This window comes from Lampris incognitus, chromosome 3 (genome assembly GCF_029633865.1).
Source record: "Lampris incognitus isolate fLamInc1 chromosome 3, fLamInc1.hap2, whole genome shotgun sequence".
Taxonomy (NCBI): domain Eukaryota; kingdom Metazoa; phylum Chordata; class Actinopteri; order Lampriformes; family Lampridae; genus Lampris; species Lampris incognitus.
Window position 1 is genome coordinate 12662928 of NC_079213.1, and position 26611 is coordinate 12689538.

Here is a 26611-nt window from a genome sequence, read left to right on the forward strand (position 1 = left end):
CTGCCTGCCTTTACTTCTGGAGATCTCCGTGATGCGCAATCTAGAGATAGTACGTTGTCTCGCATTCGTTTTTTTGTTTAGAGGTCTCGGAGACCATCCAGACGGGAAAGAGCACAGGAGTCGAGTCAAGTCCTGAGGCTGCCGAAACACTGGGAAAAGTTTGTTCGGAGTGATGACGTCATGTACAGAGTGTCACGTGATCAAATTTCGAAGACAAGACGCCATCAGTTTGTTGTTCCTGATTGTCTGAAGACTTAAGTCTTGAAAGGAGTGCATGACAGTGCAGGTCATCAAGGTCAGTCAAGAACCCTGAGCATTGCCAGACAGAGATTTTTTTGGCTGCACATGGACAGAGATGTGAGAGAATACGTTCGTCATTGTCAGCGTTGTATAGTGAGCAAAATGGCCGAGCCTGTAGGAAGAGCTCCTCTTGAAAGTATTGTCACTTCCAGACCACTGCAACTTGTATGCATTGATTTCTGGTCAGCTGAAGATTCGCACAACAAATCTGTGGATGTTTTAGTAATGACCGACCATTTTACCAGACTGGCTCAGGCCTTTGCCTGCAGGGATCAATCAGCCAAACAAGTAGCGAAAGTCCTCTGGGAGAAGTATTTCTGCGTCTATGGATTCCCTGAGAGGATCCACAGTGACCAGGGTCCAAGCTTTGAAAGCGAGTTGATCGCTGAACTTCTACAGCTGTCTGGTGTGCGAAAGTCCCATACTACTCCATACCACCCGATGGGAAATGGCAGCGTTGAACGTTTTAATCGAACGCTGGGCGATATGATCAGAGCTCTTCCCTCAGAATCAAAGCAAGACTGGCCCAGATGTTTACAAACTCTCACATTCATGTACAATTGCACTGCCCATGAGACAACAGGATATGCACCATTTTACCTGATGTTTGGAAGGGTGCCCCGTCTTCCAGTAGATATCCTGTTTGGAAACATCTTGACTGACCCTGATGTGACCGACTTTGGCAGGTATGTCACGAAGCTGTCGGCGGACCTTAAGGAAGCCATGCTAATTGCTCAAGAGCATGTGACAAAGGAACAGAACAGACAGGCAAGACTGTATAACAGGAAAGCGAAAGGACCGACAATTGAAATCGGAGACCGAGTGCTTGTGGCTAATAAGAAAGAGAGAGGAAAGAGAAAAGTTGCTGACCGATGGGAGTCTATTGTTTACACTGTGACTGAGCTGAATCCCCAAACGCACACATATAAGATACAGGACACTGTCACAGGGCGTGAGCGGACTGTCCATCGTAATCTACTTATGCTGGTGAATTTTCTTCCTATTCAAGATGTGCCACAGTCTTCTCAGTCTGGTCTCTCAATGTCCTCCGTCCAGTCCTCCGTCTCTGTCCATTCCATGGCCTCAGGTCAAGCTATGTCAGAGCACACTCAGACTCAAGTGTCCGTTCAGCAGGATGAGTCTCAATGTGGAGTTGATGATGTGCACAGTCTTGTGAGCGTCCCTGAACCTGAAAATTACTCAGATATCCTGCCTGCGTCTGAGGAGAGAACCAGAGAATGGGTCAGTCACCTGAACAACACCCCAAGTCAACAGTCTCCTGAAGGAGGTGCTAGGGAGCCTTCTACTGACTTTACTAACGACGTGTTGACTGACAAGGTCCCAGACTCACACTCTGAACTCTCTCACGCCTCACTCACTGATGACACTGTTGATAGGGATGACACCTCGACTGTTAGTGGCCATCACACAGTTTTGTCTACAGTTACTTCTGACTCTGTAAGTGACGCTGCACATACTGTTGCACCCACTGAACTGCCTGAGTCTGCACCACACCGCACTACACGTCTGGGTCGTGTCGCTCGACCAGTTAACAGGCTCCTTTACACGATAGCTGGACAAGATGTCACTAGACAACTGTGGCAGACTGTTAAGACTGTATGCAGCGCTGTAGTTCAGGCTCTTAGGGCATAAGTCTCTTTGTTTTTTTTGTTTTTTTTTGCAGATCTTTCTAATGCCCTTAGAAGTGCGGTACTAGGTGAACACTTATACCTACTTCTATGTGTATTGACAGTTTTTAGGCAAGTGTAGAATGTGTAAGGCATTCTATAACCGGTGGTTGGTTGGAGAGTTTTTGACATCGCTCTCTGTCCACCACATCCTTAAAGGATACTTCTAGAGTCGGTCTTCTTGTGTGTAGTCCCATGACACCAGATGAATCATAGCTATAGTTTGCGAACATGTGTATAATTTTGTCCAGAATTCAGTGGGGGTGGGTGTAACAGAGTTGAAAATGACCTCCCTCAGATAAAGTGAATTCTCCCAAAATTTGTATTTTAACATGTTATTGTAATCCAATGCTTTCTGATGGTTTGTGTAAACCCCAGATGTTGTACCGCATTCACTAAGGTTAAATATGAGGCTGCGCGACTGGTTGTCTATTTACTTTCGCTTTGACACATTTTGGGCATTTGCGCTACCCGTACCTGAGAGCTAGACCATCTTCGCTGGAGGCAATAAAAGCCACTGTTAGGAACCCCTGGTCTGAATCTCTATCACGAACACCTGCACAAGTGAGGGTCGTTAGACTGGCCCAGCAGTTCAGTCACACTGGCTGGAGTTCGTTCTCTGGGCAGAGGCATTTTTTTTGGACTGCGTTGCACTGAACGGACTGTGTTGTTAACTGTTTGTGTTTTTGTTGCCTTGTTCTCTGTTTTTGTATTGTAACGTGCCTGGATAAGAAGACACGCTGGCCGCTGGCTCGCGGGTCTGACCCTTTAGTCCAGCGGTTAGCGATGTCTCCTGCGGTGCGGGCGACACGGGTTCGCCTCCCGGCCGCGGCAGCTCCTGTGGTTGCGTTGTCCCCTGAATTCGCTACAGTATCTTTTTGGTGGTGTTGTTTTTGGGAAATTTGGATGTATGTAAAAAATCCGCTGTGGGCTGGGAGAAACGACATTTCGTTTCTTTGTGTATGCAAGTACATGTAAGAAATGACAATAAATTGTTCCAGATTCCTGAAGAAAAAAAAAAGGAAGCAGGCATTAAGGGGCACAGGCTTCCAAAGGTAAGCTAGCACGGGACCGTCCAGAGACCCACCGCGCACCTGTGCTGCGCGTGTAGGTGGAGCAAGGCTGTGTTCAATGAGAAAGGCGGGGGACCAAGCAAATAGCGATTATGTTCCAGGGATTAGTCATATCCTAAACGTGTCATGAGTAAAACTAGGGTAACTGTATAAAGCTAGCTAGCTTTGGCATGGCCTTACCTCTGTAACGTTATTCGTTGTCCTCCGTGTGTCCATACATCAGTTGCGAGCGCGTCCTACTAAATGTCCCTCTCAGGTCTTTGCGACGCATAGCCCACAGCGGCAGTTGCACGCGCGCCGTGGGAAATAAATCGACACACCATTTGCGCATCAGAGCCCTCTAGTGGCCAGCAACGCTACGTAAGAGGTGCAGCGTGAAGCAGTAAGATGGATGTTAAATTATAGGCTAGGCTACATCTTCAGTTAAAACTGCTGTAACTTGTGGTTACAAGACGACCCTACCGATACCACTATTTAAGCCACGGCGATGGCGTGTTAGAATATAAATCTGTGCCTACTGAAATATGTCCTGGAATAGACATACACTACTTTCACTTGCAAAAGCCTTTGAATACATTCAGAGTCACCTGTCAACAATAAAAGACTATATCATTACCAGCACGGACTAGGCGTTAAATCTAGTGGGTTATGCCCTGTAATTACATAACCCCCACCCCCCCAACTGTAACTGATGGTTGTAGATACTGTATGTATGTAATCACCCCCCCCCCCCCCCCCGGGCCCATACCAGCAGATGAGTCCAGGGCTGAATTTCTCTCCCAGTACATCCCTGAACTGCTTCTAACACATCACCTTCCAGAACTGACTGTTCACTTGCTGCCTAATATATCCCAGCCCTTGACAGGTGCCATTGTAACAAGATAATCAATGTTTTTCACTTACCCGTTAGTGGTTTTAAGGTTTAGGCAGATTGGTATATAAGTTTTTGTCCCCCCTACATTTATATTGATATTCCGCTCCTCATTTGTTGAGCACTTTTATCAAAACCATTGACGGTTTCCGGGAGAAAAAACCCACTATATATAGTATATATATATATATATATATATATATATATATACACACACACACACACACACTATACACACACACACACACACACACACACACATATATATATATATATATATAGTGTATCAACAATGCTCAGGAAATTTAAGTTGAAGAGGAGATACTGGAAAGGGGTAAGGACTGCTGTGTAAGTAGGTTAGACCCCCAGGGCCTTGGAGACACTGCTGGTGGTGGAACTATCTTGTCTCAAACTGCCAAAGAATTATGACAGGGTTGCAACATCTGCTGCTTGAGAGAGAGGCAGACATTGATGGATGGCCAGGTGTGTTTGTATGTGTGTGTTGCACGTGCGCGTGTGTGTGTTGGTGGAAATTTTACTGCATACTCACACAGTAAGAAACTAATGGGTGTATGCTCGTCCTGCTTCCACAGAAAGACGGACACACTTGACTCAATGCTCAAATAAGTGGTGCTTACATCTGTGACAGATGACAATCTCAATTTACAATGAATCATCAGTGAGTAATGTGTGTTTATGTGTTTATGTGTTATGTGCACACAATGAGACAGACATAAACACATTAACTAATGCACGGACACACAAACACAACCACATGATAATTTTGATGGCTAGCTATTTAATACCTGTCAACAGCTCCCATATGAATCTATTTCCGGTTGAATAAATAATCCCATCATGATAGATAAAGATTAATGATGTATTTATCATCCAATGACAAGAGCTGCATGCAACACATTAGAGATCAGTATCTAGATGTCAACAACTTTACTTATTTGAGGAGATTACTGAGCAGTGTGAAATATAATTCCACTTTACTGGCAGTGGAATGCTACTTTCCTGGAACAAAACTGTAAAACATACTCCATACTTGGTAGACTTATAAAATCCTAAATGGGCTTGCTCCATCCTACCTGTCTGATCTCCTTAAACCTTACATGCCATCTCGAGCACTTCGTTCTCAAAATACAGGGCTCCTGTGTGTACCCAAAGTTAAAAAGAAGTCAGCTGGTGGCAGGGCCTTTTCCTATCGGGGCTCCATTGTTGTGGAATAAACTGCCTGCTGCCATCAGACAATCGGAGTCTGTTGAGTCCTTTAAATCCAAACTTAAAACTCATCTTTTTGCCTTAGTTTACAATTAGTTGCCTTTAAGTTGAGTGCTCTCCCTGAGGTTTCTTCCTATTTTTTCTCCCTGTTAAGGGTTTTTTTTAGGGAGTTTTTCCTTATCCGATGAGAGGGTCTAAGGACAGGATGTTGTGTTGCTGTTAAGCCCACTGAGGCAAATTTGTAATTTTTGATATTGGGCTATACAAATAAAATTGATTTGATTTAGACAAGAAATGTTTGCAAAGGTGAACAACTAAGTTCTGTAATCATAAATCTTTTGCCAGCTGCAAAATGTGTAGTTTCCCCAAGTTAATTTAAGAACATGTTGAAATTATTTCAGCGATGAAGTCCACATAGATGTGGGACCTCTGTATGCAAGAACATATAAGTATGTTTGTGTGTGTGTCAGTTTGTTTTCTGGAATGACTCATATGTAAAACTTTCTTTATATATCTTTATATATTGGGGTCTTGCGCCCAGGGGGGATGGAGGGCAGGATGGGCTTGGCATTGGATCTGGGGCGCACAGACAATGGGTTCATGACCGCAGAGAGTTGACTGGACCCGGGACGGGAGGCATCAGGAGTCTGGCTTGACGTTGCTTGTTCTATAGGAGAAAAAACATTTTTATTGATCATGAAACAGATAGATATTAAACAGTTTAAAATGTGACACCAAAACACCCATGGCCACTAGAACTTAATAGACAGTAAATTTGTGAGTTCCGGTTAATTCTCAGGGGCATAGCTGTAGTGAGTCATAGTTGAAAGTTTGTTATGTGTAGACTACATGGATTTGTAAAAGCTCATCTGTGACTTGTGCATAATTAAACAAGCAACCAAAGTGACTCGACAAGGAGGAGTCCTCTCCTTGTCGAGTCACTTTGGTTGCTTCAAAGGCTGTGTCCTCTTTGAGGACATAGCCTTTGAAAAACTGAACATAGGAATGGGAAGTATGGAAGAAAAAAGGTAGAAAAATGAAACATATCATTGAAAGAATTGGAAAGTCACATAACTGAGTTTCCTTAATATTTCTAAACCTCTCTATCAGACATGCTCAAGGCTCATTGGCCTAAGACAAATACCCTGACCTGTGATGTTGTGTGTCATGTGACCCGTCATGTGATTTCATCTCATTCCCCCACCAGCTTCAAGCTTTCTTACTAGCTTTACCCTCTATTGGCTGACATGAAAATGAGCAGAACTGCTGTAAAATTTATAATAAAATGTCTACGTCTAACCTTTGAGTGTTTCCAGTGGGTGTCCAAGGCTGGAGCCATCCAGGGGCTCCACCTCAGGTTCAGAGCCCTCATCTAAATGTCCATCTGCGGCTACACCTGCAGAGAAGGCCCCTGCTGAGCTGGGCACAGTTGAGGCTGAACTGACAGATGACTCGTCTGAACTGGGGGTAGAAGGAGGAGAGGTTGGATCGAACGGGGAGGAGAGCCAGTCGGTGAATGAGGGGCACAAAGGGGGAAAGTCAGAGAGGACGATACAGAGAAAAGAGGGGGGAGGGTCAGAGAACGAGGTGTGCCTGCGTTTATTTGTTTGTATGTGTATGTGTGTGGAGGAGGATGACAAATGGGAGACAAAGCAAAAGAAAAGCTAAGGGAATGGTTGCTAGTGGTCAAAAAGGTAAAACATTAACACCATAGATAGAACTAAACAGAACAGGACAGACTTAGCTGTCAGGCAGGAGCACTAAGGGGTAGTCTGAACCTGAACTACGCTTTTTGTAAGAAAAAAAACCCCCAACAATACCTGAAGGGGGATATATGTCTTTTCACTTTCCCCCAACTTAAAGGTAGGTCAGTGAGTCAGCCACAGAAAAATCTCTGTATAGTTGGAAGATCATTCTTTCTTACAAATACACAACACTGCACATCAGCACAATCACATACTTGCATGAATAGTGGAACTGCACTTTTCAGACTGTGCTTGATACTCAACATTTACACAAACACACACTCTCTCTCTCATCTTATATATTGGAAAATACATTGTCATGTCTTTTTTCACTTATAACTTGTTCTCATGTAAAGCTGCATTGCATTTGTACGTGAGATGTGCTTTTCATACCTTATTGATTGATTGATTGGTTGATTAAGTGATTGATTGACTGGTTGGTTGCTTGATTGGTTGACAGACTGACGGATTGGCAGATCTTGACTTCAGCAGATTAGACATATAGGGATTTAGGACGGGGATCGGCTAGTTATGGGAGGGTCTCTGACTATGCATCCATGCAATTACCTGCAATGATGGATTTTATTCTGGTAGCTATATATTTTTTTCTAATTGTGGAATATTGCTGTATTTCTGTGCCATTCTCACCCTGCCCAATGTCGACCTCCATGCTTTATTGAGAATATGATACAAATATGCAGAGAAACTTTTTTTATGCATGCCTCTTTTAGTGCAGGTTCTTTTATACCCAACTGTTGACAAGATTGAGTCCGTCTGTCCAGTATGCCAACCCTGACACTGCATCAAGGAGCCGTATTGGCTGTGCCGTTTCTAATAAGCTGACTTTCAGAGTAGTTTACCCTTTCTTCTGTCAAGATATAGATAGATATAAAGATAGATATAGTCTTTATTGTCCCGCAGGAAATTTGTTTTCACAGCCAGTACATGCACAGAAACATGCAGATAACCACACCGGCACCGCAACATACAGATATACATACAGATCCATAAACACATAACATTCATTAACACATAACATTCACTCACACCCACAGATAAATCTGGTTCTATGCTAGGTCAGCGAGGCAGTTTGTTTAGTGCTGCTATGGTAGAAGGGACAAAACTTATGCCAAAGTTAGCTCTTCTCCACTTGAGTCCTGTATCTACAGCCTGACGGCAGTAGTGTAAAATGTGAATTGAGGGGATGATCGGTGTCATTCACTATTGCGAGTGCAAGGCATGTGATGGCTCTGTCGTTCCTGTCTGAGAGGTTGGCTGCAGGGGAGTGGATGATCTTGGAGGCAGCATGTGCGATCCTGGTAAGTTTGTTTTTGTTGGAGGTGGTCAGCATGGTATAGAAACAGGGGCAACAGTACAGCAGGATGGGTTGGATTATGCTTTTGTAAAGTAACAACAGGAGGTGAGGGGCAACAGAAAGTGCTCTGAGCTTGTGGATGAAGTGGAGTCTCTGCTTGGATCGTATATGGATATCAGTGATGTCTTGGTCAAAGCTGAGTTTACTGTCTAAAGTGAGTCCAAGATATTTGAAGTTGTTAACCTGTTCTACTGTCTTGCCGTGGATGGAAATGGGGCTAAGTCCAGTGACGGGTTGTGTTTGGTGTGTTAATGACCAGTTCTTTTGTCTTGTCCACATTCAGTTGGAGGTAGTTGTCCGTGCACCATTGTGTAAAAGTTGATAGGCTGTGGTGGAGTTATGGTCATTAAGTAGTCCAAGTATGGCAGTTTCATCAGAGTATCTAGAGTAAGTGATAGTAAGTGGCGATGTGTGAAGGGCTGATGCAGTGGTTTGTGTAGAGAGTGTAGAAAAAGGGACTGAGGACACAACCCTAAGGGGCTCTGGTGTTGGTGATGATGGTTGATGATGTTACTGTGCCTATTCTTACATCCTGTGGTCTGTTGCCAAGGAAGTTGTGGACCCAGTGCATGAGGAGTGGATGGACATTGAGTTGAGGTGGTGGAGTTTCTTGATCATCTGGTGCCATCAAATTGTATTGAAGGAAGAACTGAAGTTGATGAAGAGAATGGAAGTGAAGTTGCAGGGTGATTACAGATGTTGGAGGAGGGAGTGGAGAAGACATGTCACAGCATTCTCTGTCAACCATTTGGCACTGTAGAGCGAACTGATATGGGTCCAACTGTGGACTGACAGCTGGAAGAATGGTGCGCAGGATCAGTTTTTCCTGGCATTTCATGTATATTCGGGTGAGTGCGACCGGTCGGTAGTGGTTGGGTTCAGAGGGGTGGGGTTTCTTGGGTACGGGTATAATAGTGGATGTTTTCCAGAGGATGGGAAGCCCAGTCCCTGCACTGAAATGCCCTCTGCTTTTCTTTCAGGCTTCACTTAATATGGGAGTTAATCCAGGGATTGGAGTTAGGATATTTTCTTAAAGTTTTTGTAGGTATGGTGGTGGTGATGAAGAATTTGATATAGTGATAAGTGATACTCTGTTATCCGGATCACCTTGAAAAATGTCCCAGTCTGTTGCATGCATGTGAGCCTTGTAACTGTGTGATGGCATCCTCCGACCATTGGATGGCGAGGTGGATTTGAGGCTTGATTCGTTTCAGTTCCGATTTGTACTGTGGAAGCAGGATGACAACATTATGGTCTGAAAAGCCAAGCGGAGGATGTGCCTGAGCACTGAATGCATCAGTAATGTTGCTATGACACAAGTCCAGAATGTTATCTATCCTTGTGGGAATGCCGACAAACTGATGGAAAGAAGGCAGACCCCACCGTCAAGTCTGCAATTGCTGAAATCACCCTGGGGTGGAAATGTAAACAGTCAATGACTACAGTGGAGAATTCCCTCGGGAGATAGAAGGGGCGTAATGACAGGGTCAGCATCTCCACCTCAGGTGTACAGAGTATGCTGTAGGTTTTAATGTTATTACACCACCTCCTGCTGATAAAGATGCAGACCTCACCACCCCTCTCCTTTCCCGACTGACTAGTCCTGTCAGCCCTTATGGTGGAAAAGTGACGGAGACTGACCTCGGTGTCTGGGATGACCTCGTTGACCCAGGTTTCAGTCAGGGTGATGATACATAAGTCTCTGAAGGCCCTCCCCAACTGACACTTAGCATGCAGTAAATCCATTTTGTTCTGAAGGGAACATCCATCCGCCAGTATGATGGAGGAAGACGGGGTCTGAAGGGATGCTTCCTCAGTCTAGTGCATACACCACCTCACCCATGGCTTTTCCTCAGTTGGATCTCTGGAGGGAGGATAGCTGCTGCCTTCACATTGCAGAGGATAGAAGACCGTAGTTGTACAAGATCTTCCCGGCTATAGGTGAGTGGTCGGTAGGTGCTAACCACTGGTTGTTGTAGTGCTGAGCTGTTATCGATGAGCCATAGGGTTATGAATATGATCCAGCACACCTTGTATAAATCCAGCATATTAGATGTTTAGCTAGGCAATATAGACTAAGACGATCAAGACTTACAACTCAAAAAACAAAACACAAAAGAGAAAGACAGAACGCTGACATGACATGACATGACAGACTGTGTTGTTGCAGCAGAGCATGTGCCAAGAGAAGCCAACAATACCAGGAAACTACTAAATGCCAACAGGGGATGGAAACTAGTGCAAACTTGGAAGAGAGGATGGTCTTTTCATCAAATGTCAGTAGATAAACACACAGCCTTGTCTGTAACTATATATCACAATGACTCATAAGTAAAGACTGATCCCTGATAAGAGCCCAATGCCAACAGGTACACAGGCGTCTGGAATCCTCAGGAGAAATAGTCAAGGGCTGAGTAATGTTTACATACAACAGGCCATATATGCATGGATAACATGTTGATTATTATTGAAAGGTATGGTGGAACTTAGCTTCAAAACGCTATGGAGCTGGTGTCTTTATGTTAAAGGGAAGATCAGTTAAGCTCAAAATAAATATTAGATATTATTATGCTCCTGGGTTAATGGGACTTTAAAATGGAAAGGAATGAATTTTAATTGAGCTGAAGTGTATCTGGAATATCTTAGGATTACTTGTGAGAAAAGGCAATGAATTAAGCCAGTGGTAATTTGTTCAGGTGAGGGAATACAGTACTTGCCTGTGTAAAACTCACACACCTGCACATACACTCAACTCAGGCTTACACAAAAGAATGGAAGCCCTTACACTCTTTCCTCTGAATGTATGACTGTGTCATTGTACAAGTCATTTAATTTATATTTGTAGCCAATTGTGAACTGAAAGAGCAGCAAAACTATTAATCAAAATTTGGGAGTCAGTGTATATCAATGTGTGTGTGTGTGCGTGTGTGCATGCGTGCGTGCGTGCGTGCGTGCGTGCACGTGCGTGCGTGTGTCTGTCTGTGTCCAGATGGCTAGTACCAGTAAAATGACCCCAATAAAAGAGAGAAGTGAACATATGTTTTATAACAAACACGGGGGGGGGGGTCTCCTTAAACCCTCTTCTCATTCTTATGGAGTTCTGCACTTCTGCACTGTCATTCTTATATTTAATATACGTACTTCTGGATATAAACAGGATTCTGACATGAAGTTAGAAAATTAAATTTGCCTGACTTTACAACATCATAATTCCACATACTACTTCTATCCAAAGACCACAGTGAATGAATATATGTACACAGATCTTTGACACATAAATATATGCAAGTACTATACAAATACAGACTACATCAGTTCTATGAAATAAAACCTTTCACCCTCAAATGAGACAATTATTTGTTGAATTATGTGACCTTATTTTGCATTTGTATATGTATTTTCTTGTGCTTTGGGCTCCCTGCACACCTGTGTGTATCTGTATTTGATTTACACTTAACAAAGTGTTTTATTAGCCCATGAGGGTTGGTGTCTTAAGGATGCAAACCACTTAAATGAAACATCAATCAATCAACCAACTAATCAATCAACCAACTAATCAATCAATCAATCAATCAATCAATCAATCAATCAATCAATCAATCAATGTTGTATTTTTCAGCACCTTTGTGTCTTTGTGTGTGTACCTGCTATCCTCATGGAGATCATGCTGATGGGATGGTTGAGCAGACCTGAGATAAACATAAGAGAAAACAGGACCAAATACAAGCATTATCACCAAATTACACCACAAAACAATTTCCCTCTCCCTCTCTTACACACACACATACACACACACACCTTATTATTACAAACTCTTCAATCAATCAATCAATCAATCAATCAAGTTGCATTTTATATAGCGCTTTTCTAGCTGCAACAGTCACTCACAGTGCTTTTCTGACTCTATAGCCAACATTAAGCCTAAAGAGATTAATACCAACCAAGAAAACAGAGGAATTTTTCCCCTGGCATGAGGCCGAGCACCTTCCCTCTTCATTCATTCATTCTGTCATTCATTAAATTTGAACCCTCCAAACAGGTGACGAGTTTACGTTGGACCAATTTAGATGAGAGCAACGCTGCACATCCTTGTCCTCTTAAACAGTTGGACGCCTATAAATCTGCACGCCTGCCATTTAAACCTCAAGGTCAAACAACAGTCAAAAATAGGTCAGTCTAAGGCTGTTCCAAGAAGTGTTCCAATTACAAGTAATTTGGCTTAGTTGTGAGTGTCCACTCAAATTAAGGCATGTAGTATTATGAAGTGTGTACTACTTAGGTTGAACCTTTTGAAGAGCTGGCTGTAGGCTCCGGGCTTCTTCCCTACCAGAGCCTCTCTCACCAGCTGCTCGCGCCTCCTGATGGACGCCAGCTCCTGGGAAACAAAGACAGACACAAGACATAAGAAGGAGGAGAAGAAGTGGAGGAGTAGGCAGTTGAGGTGAAGAGGACGAGGAAAGAAATTAATTGAGAGCCAGAGGAGAGGAGACAAAACCAGAAGAGGAAAGGAGCAAGGAGGAGATGGGAGAAGGGTGTGTGTGTGTGTGTGTGTGTGTGTGTGTGTGTGTGTGTGTGTGTGTGTGTGTGTGTGTGTGTGTGTGTTTGTGTGTGTGTGTGTGCAGGGATAGAGAAGCAGTAAACATGTAGAAAGACGAGGAGAAGATGGAACAGGAAATATGTTACAACATACTCAAGCAGATGAATAAAGGAAATGGATTTAGTTTGCAAATTCACATGGCTTTAGATGTGCAAATGTATGCAATGTCTTGATTGGCATTCGCTTGCAGGCTGCTGAAGCAAATGAAATGTTCCTATTAATGCTGTTCCACTCACAGCAGAGCTTTTTTGAGGGCGGAGCTGTGCGTGAATCTTATTCAGGTAGTTTCTACAGGAGGGATCAGAAGGGTCCAGGGCCAGCGCTGAGTGCAACTTTATGCCTGATCCTGACCCGATAGGTGGGGCTGAAGTTGGCCTCTCCTCAGCCAGGGGCTCGGGGGCTGACAGAGAAGAGAGACATATGTTGATAGGTGAGGGTTGCAGCACACACACACACGCACACGAACATATGCGTACACATGCACAAATTGAGGGTGCACACCAAGAGCTGAATTTACACTTATACTACATGCGCATCTGTACATGCATGCATGAATAAGTATTGTAAATGTATGCAGGGATCGCCCACCATAACATACATCACTTGGACAGCTAATGCACTCTGTGCAAGTTAACATTCATCCTGATGCGTGTCGCCTCTAAAACATGTACACACATACTGCTCATGGATGCAGGGAAAATTCAAGAGACACATATATACCTGAGGAGGTGTAGTCTGAAGTGGCTCTATCACTGTTGTCCCCGTGTCTCTGCTCCTCCAACCCCAAATAATCCTTCACCACCTGCCTCAGGGTCTGGTAGGCCTCTTCCAGGTGATCTACACACAAACAAATGTGCGCACACACACACACACACACATGCAAAAACATGCACGTCGCATGCACACACAGACAGACCACATAAAAAAATGGGGTACTGAAAGCAACCACTAAATCTTCCATCTAAGGTAAATGAATGTGGGATATGGGCTTGATGACCTTGGTAATGAGGTGTGAGCTGACATCACATAAGTGATGGGACTCCTGGTCTTGCTGTAGATCCAGTTCATTAGGTAAGCAACTAACATGTATGTAGGAGTGCCTTCACGAGGGAATGATAAACGCAGCCGTTTGTTCGCTAATGTGCACTTAATACATCTTTTAATTGGACTCAGAGTGTAGAGCATTGATTTGATCCGAGTTTGAATTTGTCTGGCGGTACAGCGATGTAGCCTGGCACAGCCACATGGTCTCGCGAGGTCAAATTAGGACTCGTGAAGCCAGTCTGGCCACTCTCTAACTGAAGCTTTTGGTGTCCGACCAATCAGTGTCTTTTGAGGGACTATGGGTGGGATTTTTAGGTCAGGACATGAAAAGCCACAGTGCACTGAACTGAGAAACAGAAACAATACAGGATTTCAACATGGATTTTCCTTGTAAAAACAGAAAGAATCGTGTACCAACATGCCAACAAGCTAATGATATGCTTACCACTATGCTTACTCACTTTCGCTGTAACAGCTGCTGCCGTTTGTTTAGCTCTAGAGTTGTGCCATATCAAGTTCATCTGATTGGACGGTTAGCTATTGATTGACAAATTGTTGATCAAATCACCTGCCATGTGTTTTTTGTAAATACTCATTGCTGCCACCTCTTTTTAAAACGTTTTGATTTCCGACAGTGCAGAGCAAACGACAGTTATGGAGTCACAGTATGGCTGTGTCAGACTAACAGCGATGGTCCTACAGCGTGATCTTGTTTAGGGCCATGGCAGAGGTAATGGATTGTGACGAGAATAACCAAAAGGCAACATTAGCTATGTTTACACGCAGACTAGTACAGTCATCCATCCATCCATCCATCCATTATCCAAACCGCTTATCCTGCTCTCAGGGTCGCGGGGATGCTGGAGCCTATCCCAGCAGTCATTGAGTGGCAGACGGGGAGACACCCTGGACAGGCCGCCAGTCCATCACAGGGCGCTAGTAAAATCATATCACTGATAAATATGTTACTCAAACTGTATCTTTATCTGAGTAAAGTCAAAATCAGAGTAAGTGGTGCATGTGTCTAGTCTTACACGGGAATTCCTTTGGATGAGTGTGCTTGTTTGAGGACCGTCAGGACTCGAAGTGTTGAATGAGCATATTATTTTGTGGTTAATAATCACATTGCATTAGACTGATTATGAAAAGAATCCATCTAAAACCAGGTATTGAGGAGATCCCATTCTCAAAATATATGTTAACGTTTTAATCAAAACATTTCCTCAAACTGATTACCCCCAGTAATCTGGTTATCTGTGTGCATGCAACCATACTCAATGAGCCATTCTTTCATCCTTCTGACATGTACTACTACATGCAAAGATAAAGAGAGGAGACTGTTATAAAATTTCATAATCAAAAATTTCACCTGTATAAAGAGTCAATGATGACACAACAAATTGGTGAATAGGCGTTGAAATTCATTTCAGGAGTCATTTGAAACTGGCTAGTGATGAACCGCAACTATACATAAATGAAGCAGTTGTGTTTCATCCAGTCATACCACAAGGGATGACATTGTCGAAGAATCCTGGCTGTTTCTGGTTGGTCCTGGCATAAATGTCTATGCGGGCCACTGCTGTGTCTATCTGGGCCTGCTTATAGAGACCACGACATTTCAGGTTCATGGTATATTGTTCCACCCTGGTAGGAATAAGAAGGACGTAGCGTGGCTCGAAGCAGCTGTTTTTCAGACTCATCACACCCTGGGGGTAGGACAGAGAGATGGAACAGGTTTGCCTTTAAAGAAAAGCGTTAGCTACAGACACAAAAGCCTCTTACCACAGCTAACGGGTCAAAGGCTGCATGCGCTTTCATTGTGAGTACTGTATATGAGCGTTGCACATTATCTAACACAGTCTATTCCACTAAATCTAAGGTGTATCCCCCTAGTTGTTGGTGGGGAGCTGAATGCCCCCCTCTGCTTCTGTCTTTTGTGCTCTCTTTGTTTTGTCAGTCTCTCAGTTTTATTATCCACATGCGTGTCAGCTTGATGTACTCCATCAGTCCATGAAGGCATGCATTCTGTCTGGATGCCTATGCATTCTCCATGCGTACCTCCAGCTCCATATGCACACAGGAGGCCAAGCCTTCTCTTGCCACGTCCTCTACGGCGTCCCTGGTCAGACCATACCAGTGACCCCCATATTGCATGACCTGGATAAACTTACCCTGAGGGATGGGGGAGGAGGGGTTGGGGAAAGAACGAGAGAGAAAAGGTCTGTTGGTGTGCTTTTGTGAGAAAGGAAGACTTTGGGAGAAAAGAGAGAGAGAGAGAGAGAGAGAGAGAGAGAGAGAGAGAGAGAGAGAGAGAGAGAGAGAGCGAGAGGAAGAGACTAAGACAAATGTTTAATGTACTATCCCCACTGACCACTATATCACCAAACCACCATTGTACCACAGTTATGGGGCTACATTAATCTCCAACAGAGGGGCATAATTTTTGACATATGTATACGGCTGTGGTGTGTTCGGTCAAGATGAACAACCAGAGTCACTTCCCCACCTGTGAGCTGTACCCTTGACCCCTATGGTCATGGCAAACATCTCTTTTCTTAGTTACTTCTCACACATGACCCCTGACCTTGTGTGTAGCGTCTCCCAAGGCATCCTAAATTACACTGCATAATCTGTCCCTTCCAACAAGCTTATAGTCAGGATCCCACCTTAAAATCCAGTTGGCAATGTGTTCAAACAAAAGTCGGCTCTTATTTCAAAGCCAGTCTCTTGAAGAATACCTATAGTAGCCCAAGAGTAGATGGTAAAAGAAGGGTAACAAAGGATTCTCAGTTCCCTCATAAAAAGAGGACCATGTACTTTTGGTCAATTGTATTTAAGAGTAGCTTAGTTAAAAAAATTAGTTCGAGTGCCCCAGCTGTCCTTGGATGAGTAATAGCATATGGGGCTATCCAGCTGTGCAAGCTCAAAAAAACATCATCGATTCAAAAACATTCAATCACTCTTTCCCCAGTGTCACCCACAGAATGGCAAAGCCATATCGAAATCGGTTTGACTGCTGTGTTGTGAGTCCATGTTACCAGACTTGGCAATCATCCAGCCACAGTATTTACAGCCCAGTGAAACAATATAATAAGTACTAAGAACCGGTGATTGGGATTAAGTTAGTATGAAAACAACCATACAGATTGGATGCAAGAGGTTATGATTACATAGTTACAGAGAGGTATCTGAGAGAGCTAAGAAGACAGCTGGGAGGGAGGAGAGGAGAAAAAAGAAAGGTAGGAAAAAGAGGTGAGCAGATGGGAAGATGAGGGAAAGACAAGAGAGGCTTGAGTGAGAGGGAGTAGTGGGGAGGTGGGGCAGAGCAGGAGAGGAGCGGTGGTCTGTGTAGTTGACACTTGAGGGGAAGGATGGGTGAAAGGAGTGAAGGGAGGACGGATAGTAAAGTTAACCTGAACCACTTCCTCTGGTGGAGCAGACAAACGGCCTGGATCCCAGCATCAAAGCCATCCCTCTGTAAATCACTTACAGACCCAGACCTCTATCTATCACCCTCAGCACACTTGTAATCATAGCAGCCTGACAGGAGAACTGGACTGAGAGGAAAACCAAACGCATCCCAGACCCACTGTCAAACCCCCTAAAGCCTTATGTTCAGGATGTACTTTCCTTTTCTAAACAACATTAGTTGGTAGTTTAGTCATTTTGGAGCCATTGCAGTCCTTACGGGTGATGATTTATTAGAGATGGAATGCAAATAAACTTGTGATTTAAAAGAAAACATGACACGTGATAATATGTAGGAAATCAAACTGGTGTACAAAACACTAAATGATAAACTAGCATACCATATGAATCATATTCTGAAAATCTTCCTCGCTGACAAAGTGGTAGTCCTTTCCATCATCCTCTCCAAAGTAGGGCCCCCTTGTGGTGTGGCAAGCTCTGTTGGAGTGCAAAAATAAATGCTAATTAGCATCAAATGAACCACATAAGAACTGCAGCACACACACACAAGCCATATTTATGAGAGCTAAGTATGTGGAATATCCAGAGCCTGCAACCGCTAAGGCCAGCATGGGGGCTGAGACATGAGGAGTCCCCTGCGGTCCTGGAATGTTCCGGACAGTAAAAGCCGCAATCAGCTGACTGCCAGGTAGATGTCGGTATTGGCAGATGTGAGTTTGATTTTCATACTGCCGTATGTGTGTTGACATAATATTTATGGTTTAAAGGCTATGGACCTATCTTTCATTACCCATGAAGAAGCATGCTAAAGATCATTTAGCGCCACACATTATTCGTGTGTACATAGAAAGATAAAGTTTACAGGAACAATATTTTTGTTCATAACTGAATGGGCAATTTGATTTTTTTTCCACTTTACGATACATCATTTGCGTATAAACTTGTCATACTAACTAATTCAGTAGGTAGGTAAGTACAAGCCACCAAATAGTCACGTGATGAAATGCATTGTTTTAGTTCATGTATCATCATGGTCATACAAACATGTACCGTATTTCCCGGACTACAAGTCGCACCAGAGTATAAGTCACACTCAGCAAAAAACACGTTGTTGTGAGGGGGAAAAACAAAACAAAACAAAACATATGAATCGCTTCAGTGTATAAGTCGCATTTATACGGTGGTTCGGTATTTCAATTGAGTCACAAGATTAAACAGTGCCATCTAGTGGCCTTAGTTGAAACGCAGCGTATTCGTCCAACGAAATTACATTGTGTGAGTCGCTTTGGAATTCAGGTCACAGGACCAGCAAGACAAGCAAAAAAACAAAACAAAAGAGGGACTTACAGTCTGGGAAATACAGTAACACAAAACAAACATTATAGAGGACAAATGCTGAGTGGCAGTAATGGGGTTACTGATACTTTAAATCCATAAGGGCATTTAACATTTTCAAGTGACCGAATGTTGGTGAAGTGCTAGCACCTTCAAGAAAAAAAGCAATTACACCGGCAGCCATACCAACATGTACCCTGGCTCTGCTGAATGACAGAAGTTAAGTAGGTATGGGCTTGGCTAGTACTTGGGTGGGAGACCTCCTGGGAAAACTAAGTTGCTGCTGGGAGTAGTATTGGTGGGCCAGTAGGAGTCAGTCTTCTGATCCTAATAAAAATCCCAATACCCCAGTGCAGTGATGGGGACACTGCTGTAGGAGATGCTGTTCTTAGGATGAGACGTTAAACCGAGATCCTGACTACCTGTGGTTTTGAAAGATCCCATGGCACCTATCGCAAAGAGTAGGGGGTTCCCTGGTGCCCTGGCAATTGCCAGCCTGGCTCTCTCCATTTGGCCACCTAATCATCCCCTGTGTAATTGGCTCAATGTCTCTCTCCCTCCCTCTCCACCGCAAGCTGATGTGGAGTGAGTGTTCTGGTGCAAAATGGCTGCCATTGGTGGTTGAGGTGAGTTTCCCCCCTTCACTGCGGAGCACTCTGTGTATTCAGATAAAGTACTATATAAATGTAATCCGTAATTATTATTACACCAGTGATACACTAAGAACTGAAAAGACGAGACTGACCCGTATGCAAAGTAGTCACTGAACTCTTGACAGAGCTTGTGGGCCAGCTCTCTCTTCCCACAGGCTTGAGGACCGGTCAGGACCAACATGGGATAGGGGGAGTCAATACTGGTCATTGTACTGCTCAGGAGACACACATGAACACATACACACACACACACACACACACACACACACACACACACACACACACACACACACACACACACACACACACACACACACACACACACACACACACACACACACAAAGACACATGGCTATTTCTCATGTTCGAAGATAAAAAAGATTTAATTATTATAAAACCATGAAATTAAAAGCACAAGTTCCTCCATATTTTTCAGTTTCTCCTAGATTTTAAACAAATGGTGAGTGGTGATATAGATCTATCAGAGTCTCGAGAAAGCATAGTGTAGACTGGTAACATGACATGATAACAGCATCTCTTTTGCTGAAGAAGCTTTTTTTTTTAAAAAAAGAATGATGCATTAGGTCAGTTTTTCTTATAGGGAACAGAGATTATAAGTAAAAAATAGACACTATACAAGTTAGACGTCGCTTGTGCTCGGAATAAAACAAAAACAAAACAACAACAAAAAAACCCCAACAAATAACATTTGGGGTTTTTACAGGTTGTTCTTCAATATCACTAATCTTCACCTGCTTAAAAATAAACCCTTTCAAGATTCCCCAAAAGCTAACTCGACACTTTAACCTGGATCAACTTCTTCCTTTGCCTAATGATGAAAAAGAGTCACTTTGACTCAGAAAAACAGTTTTGAGTGAAAAGAGTTTGGTTTCAGGTGAAGTTCACAGACAGAATACAACAAGATAAATCATTACTATCAACGGAACAAAGATGGTGCCACCACTGAAATGCTTTTAAGATATGGGTCACAGGGACCAACCGGAGGTGAGAGAACTAAACACTTATACCCACCTGTCATAAAGGACCTGCGGCTGCATCATCTGGTACATCAGGTGAGTCATGTGGTCCCTGGCCGCCACCACTTCCATCGGAGGGTCAAACTTATTTACTGAAGACACCTGAGATTCAAAAATACTCTGCAGTCATTTGTTAACCCACATCCAAAAAGTGTAAGACTAGAATATGAAACTGTGGCCATTAATGCTCACGCAGGAAAAAAAAGAGTACTCGATAGGCAATATGTGAATATTGTATAATGCAAATATTGTGGCAGCCTTTTTTTCATATTGCTTTGCTGTTGTAAATGTTGTCCATTCTTACATGAATAAATGCCATTTTTTTGTGCTTCTGTAATCTTGCCATACTAGCGCCCACATTAGGTTGGTATAGAATTCCTTTTTCCCCTGCTAACCTGTTTGACTTCCCATGACAGATGTAACTGATGCTATTTTTTATACACATTGAAAACGGAATTTCTAATATACAAACATAAAAATATATAAAATATACATTCTGATGTTACTCATTTCAAATTTTCTGGTGTCAAGCAATGAGTTGTGTATGTAAAAACTTGCTCAACAAGTAAGTGCATTCTGATTCAGAAAGATATTAGGATACCGTCCCAAATTAGCACAAAGAGAACCAGCCAATATCAGGTGATTCTGCTTTCAGTCATGTTGAGACAGTTTACCATTCATGGATATTACATCTATTGTGTACCTTCTCCTCGATAGTGACTTTCTCCTGGTCCAATCTTGTTAGGTGTTGGAGGAGGAAGATGACTGACGGTCTGTAATCTGGACACTCCTACCAGTCATGTCAACAGAGAACACATTATATCAAAATAAGGTCATGGATAACCTAATGGAGAGCACATGTTGCTTGCTTGAGACACGGGCATTCTCTTCCATTTTTGAACTGAATACACTGTACAAATGTGTTTCGGGTAAAGGGTATCACACTGTACAGTGCTTAGACAGGATTCAAAAGGACATTAACTGCATGGTAAACTTTTATACTGTAAATATTCCCATAACGCTGAGGTTATGTTACCTGCACAGGATTTCGCTGTAACGTGAGTTCTCGAAGCAAGAACAGATCATGGATGTATGAGGCCTCCTTAATTTCACTGATCTGAAATCACAGACTCAGTGGTATTCATCACTGTTTACTTAATGGCCAATGTTCTCGGCTGTTATGCATGAAGTAACTTAGAACAAAATTCTTTTCACTCTCCTGAGTTGTGTTACGTTTTTCCATGTAAAAATTATGCTGCAAGAGTCATTATGGCTTGGAGCTCTGAGGTCTTTATGCTATTTTTCTGACCTATAATCCAGCCATGACGAAAACCTGTAACTGCTCAATCACCCTGCGACATCATACCACAGAGAGGAACCGAAAAAGATGACAACAACAACAATAACAATACAGTACTACAAAAATATTGATTTTCTTTGTAATACTCTAGAGAGCATACCTGAGACCCCAACAGAATCTTTGGGGACATCTCTTCAAATATTTGAACATAGTGATTCTGGTTTTTAGAAATTATTTTAACATCTTGTGAGAGCTCGGTCTCCTAATTGACCTCATTTTCCTGAAGGATTTGAGCTGACACAGTTCACAAATGATGGTAAAAAGTGGTTCCTGGTACCAAGTTCTTCTCCAGGTTGATGGAGTCCAGTAGGTGGAGGTTCTGCAGGCCGGACAGGCTGGTGATGTGGTTTAGCGACAGATCCAGAACCAACAGGGTCCTCAGAGTCTCCAGACCTTCAATCTTCTCTAGCTGGTTCCCCCTCTGGACACAGATATGAGAGACAGGACTGTTATTGGCGACACATGCAAGAATTCATTTTCAAACACAGTCCCTGGTGCACCCACACGTGCATGCACGCACGTGCCTGTGTGCGCACACACACGTGCATACAAACAGCAACAGCCTCTCACACAAGAGGCCTCCACCTGCTGGCTCTTGTTCTCCTGCATGTCCACCATCTTTAATTACAGGGGGATCCACCACATCCCTCCCCTCAGTGGCTTGGATGAGTGGCAGGCCTGCTCCTCTCTGCTAAAACCTGACAGCTGAGGACTGACGGCCTAACAGCTGTTGAGGTGCAGGCACAGCACACAACCCAGTGAAAGAACCAAATCCAGGCAACCCCTCCCCTCTGAAGGCCCCCAGCCTGTCTCTCACTGACTGGGCTTGTTATCCAGGCCCCTGGCTACCCTTGCCCTGCTTGTGCCAAGCATGCTGCCTGGCAGAGGGCTTCTGTCAGCAGGGGAGGGTGACCAAGCGAGGGCCTCAGTGGCAGCGGGGCCTGGGTGTGATGGGCTGGGGAAGAGGTTGGCTTGACAGCAGCGTGCTGTTTGGGGAGGCAGTACAGTGGGGAGGGGTTAGGGATCAGATTAGATGCACGGTGGATGGGCAAGGTGTGTGTGATTTATGTTTTTGTTAGCGTATGTATGGGTGTGTATGTGTGTTGAACTGGGTCCAGGCTCACTCACACACTGGCAGCTGGTTTCAAAGTGAAGACAGAAATAGGGGTGATATGTGCTGCTCATGTTTATGTGGTATCCAAATTATTATTACCAATGAAGAAGAATTATTTCATAACAATGTTCAGAACAGACATGAAAAGAATGAGTTAAAACAAGAGTAATTGTATATGCCTATCTTCCAAGTTGCATGTTCTCTGTATTACGTGAGTTGAATAAAATGTTAAAAAAAAAATCAGTTCAAAAAAGAAACAGGGGTGGACAAAGCCAGACTGGTGGCTGCTGACAATGGGAAAACTGATAAAGGACAACACACACACATCTGCACAAACACACACAAACACACAAAAAGAAATAGTGACTGAGAGAGAAAGATGGAGAGAGGAACAGAGAGTGAGGGGAAGAGAGAAGGCCTGCTGTTGGGCCATATGGTGACTCTTAAACAGGAGGCCAGGGTTTTACTGAAAGTAAAAATGACGCCAAGAAGAGAGACATAAACAGAGAATGGCAAATAAAGAGGAAAGGAGAGGAAGTAAGAGAGAAAAATAGAGAAAGCTGGGGTGAAAGAACAGATAACAGAAAGACCAGCTTTTAAGTGGCTCCTACTGTGGGTTTGTGTGAGCACCGAACAACACAAGCAGGGAAACATCTAGCAAATTGAACAACATAAATGGAGGGACACCAGTCGCAGGGGTGACGGTAAGAGCATGGCAAGCTGGAGGGAAAACAAATGAGGCACAAGTAGAAAACGTGTCTCTGGGCATTGTGCGCTTGTACGTTTGATAAAAATGTATATGCATATCCATGTGCATGCATCCAAGAGTTTGCCCTCTGGCTAAAAGGAAGCTAATAGGAAAAGGTTAAAAGGGAAAGGTGCCTTTCAGCTTGCTGATACACAACTTATGTCATATTAGTGATGGCGGCTGAGGATCACCTACAAGGCAGAGGTCTTTGAGGGGCAGATTATCCAGACCGCTGATCCTGGAGATCCTGTTGTGTGCCAAGCTGAGGTGGGTGAGGCTGCAACATTTCTCAAGACCACTGATCTCACTGAAGCTGTTGACTGAGGCCAGGACGGGGATATGTTAAGTATGATACAAGAGGAAAAGAAGATATGAGAGAGAACAATACTATTTAACATGGTTGTCTTGACACACCTAATCACATTCAGGGTGTGTTTTATCTGCAAAGTACGCTTTCACCAACCAGAATTTTGACATGAACATAACATTTGTGCAAGTTTTAGATGTTACTGAAGTGAATGTATGAGAAAAGGCATGGCAGACTTACAGCAGCAAAGGAAATACTATGTATGCAAGAGGTAGCATGACAAGTTTACAAAATCAGAGATACTATCTTTGTGCATGTCAATTAGAATAACAAGAACCATATAAAGGGCTTGGTTCCAAGCTGAGATGTCTAGCATTTGATAAATTTACCAGCAACTGTCAAATCACTGATCAAAGACAAAAGACAAACCATGGTACTTTAATGGATCTCTGGTATTGTTACTTAAGCACTTAAATGACAGAGAAAAGATGATAAAGTTTTTCCAACAATGGATATATGTACTTTATAACAGAACCTTTTAAGTTGTGAGTGAATGGAGAAGTGTGTGTGTGTGTGCGGGCGTGCATGTGTGAACAAAATTGTATTCAACTGTTTCTGCCAAAAGGATACAGTCAAGTTTCAGTTTACGCAGCGATGAGTAGGCTGACAAATCCTTCATCTTTGTCATCAAATTATGGGAGAAACTGACTTCCTGCAAAATCCAACCAAAAGAGTCTAATGATTATGGCAAGCCTTTGAAAAAAGGAAAAGAAAAAAAAAGATTATCGAAATCTAACTTCTTACATTTATGTAAATCCACATATTAAGGAAAAGATGTTTCATACAGAAAAGTTCCTGTCACCCAAGGGCAGTTCATGCCTTGTAAGCACATTCGGGTTGACTACAGATGGGCTCTGGAAATCCAGGCCCATCTTGTGGGAATAGCTCTATACAGTAAACCCCCAAACCACCTATCAAACATCGTCTTATCCTGTCAACCCAAGGTCCTACAGTACCGTCAAGTTTTTGGGCGGGTGAAATCCAAAGAAGTCAGAGAGTTCATTATGGGAAGCGTCCAGGATGATGAGATAGGGCATGTGGCTCACACAGGACAAATCTAGTGGTGCAAAACATTGTGCAGGGACCAGGAATTAGGTCAGTGGGGGGGGGGGGGGGGAAGAAAGCAATATCAGCGTTACAATTTCATTTAGCAGACGCTTTTGTCCAAAGCGACGTACACCTGAGAGTTAATACAACACAAGCAAGGATCTAGTCAGGAGACAACAATGCAAGTAAGTGCCAAAAAATATCAGACCACGTTTATTTTCTAATGAATGAGTTTTAGAGGAGACCAATAAATGTACATCTTGGCTTATTTGATTTTGAAAATGTAAAAAGTATGTGTATAAAACAATCCCATAACTGTAGCTAGTTGTATAAGAATAATATCAACTTCAACTGGCTTACCTTTTATTTTGTTGTGCGGTAGTTCAAGCTTTAGGAGATGGACATATTTGTATAAGATGGAGATATCACTCAGATCTTTACCCTAAGGCAAACAAAAACAGAACCTTGTCTAAATTAGATTTGTCACAAAATGAAATTGGAAAGGGAATAGCCAAGCTAAAGTGCAATACAGTCCAACACGATTCAAGAGTAAACTGATTTGTCAGCCACTGTTTTGTCTCGGTAAATCAGATAGATAACGTAATGCTACACTTACAAACCATAATACCAGATGTGAGTGGGTGGTGTGTGTTTGTGTGCATCTTACAGGCGCAGAGAGACACTGGTAGGCGTACTGCAGACCATTGCCGGAGCGGCCTAGGCTAGACAAGCAGTTGGACACCACCTCTGCAGTTAAAACACCTTCATTCTGTTGCCATACAGAAACATGTATGAACGTGACCCAAAACATGTGTACATAATGCAATAGTAAAGTCATTGTGTGTTGCTTGCAAATTTTACAACAGCACACCACATTTCCCATCACAGAGAGATGAGTATGGAAGGCATATGAAATGAAGCCACTACAAACCATGGCATCAGTCACTACTGCCAGCCCCTGCAAGCGCACACGTACTTAACAAACACGTATGTACTATATATGCATTCTGCTGAGGGTGCACTATAAATGTTTTGCTACTTAGACTCTTTTGCTACTTAGACTTTTAAATTATTAATAACAGCAATGCAACCTTGCAGCGACGCTTTACCTCCAGAGACCTCCTGTGCAAGGTTGCCTGTTTCACCTGTTGCATATAGAAGACATTAGGATAAGTAGGGCCCTTTAGTCAAAGCCGTTGATGGGTGGTCATATTCTGCAGTTGGGCTATAACCTTTTTTCATTGATATGATGCCATAAAAATGTTAAGAGTGACAACATTATAGCATTGGCAGTGGGCGAAAGAGACCAAAGAACATCATTCACCACAAACAACACACAAATTAACAGTATATTTTAACATCAAACGTTTGAGACAAATTCGTCGCGTATCTGTTTAGCAGTGTTCAGTAACTGACCACAAAGCCTTACAAGCTAACTTTCCGTCGTCCTTTATTACCTCCATTGACGTTTCTCCTTCCCTCGCCACGCCGGCCGGTGGCTCTCGAAAGTGGGCAACACAGGATATCTTCACCGGCTAGCAGCTGGCTCTTTTATTCATTTTTGTTGCGGAAACATCGACTTGGGGGACATTTCATGTTT

The 26611-nt window shown here is 43.2% G+C and overlaps 1 protein-coding gene across 1 annotated transcript; it reads right to left on the minus strand.

The window, feature by feature from the left end:
* Positions 1 to 5665: 5665 nt before the first annotated feature.
* lrguk (leucine-rich repeats and guanylate kinase domain containing) lies at positions 5666 to 26165 on the minus strand. The gene is made up of 21 exons (XM_056275914.1): positions 26121 to 26165; positions 25679 to 25780; positions 25372 to 25453; positions 24921 to 25021; positions 24535 to 24616; positions 23793 to 23917; positions 22013 to 22156; positions 21412 to 21492; positions 21079 to 21165; positions 20371 to 20477; positions 19430 to 19552; positions 17730 to 17826; positions 15979 to 16092; positions 15425 to 15626; positions 13589 to 13713; positions 13113 to 13256; positions 12552 to 12654; positions 11924 to 11968; positions 9453 to 9534; positions 6460 to 6620; positions 5666 to 5826 (listed from the first exon to the last, which is right to left on the minus strand). Exons 1-21 carry the CDS (start codon positions 26163 to 26165, stop codon positions 5666 to 5668), a joined length of 2313 nt encoding a protein of 770 aa, XP_056131889.1.
* Between the last annotated feature and the right edge of the window lie 446 nt (positions 26166 to 26611).

Bases quoted from the DNA above. Each gene is read 5' to 3' on its own strand.
- lrguk (XM_056275914.1), bottom strand. From the start codon at position 26,165: ATGCAACAGGTGAAACAGGCAACCTTGCACAGGAGGTCTCTGGAG. The intron at 25,454-25,678 runs GTAAGATGCACA...TGTTTGCCTTAG, and splicing joins ACCAGTGTCTCTCTGCGCCT to GGTAAAGATCTGAGTGATAT. The intron at 13,714-15,424 runs GTATGACTGGAT...GTTTGTGTGTAG, and splicing joins CGACAATGTCATCCCTTGTG to ATCACCTGGAAGAGGCCTAC.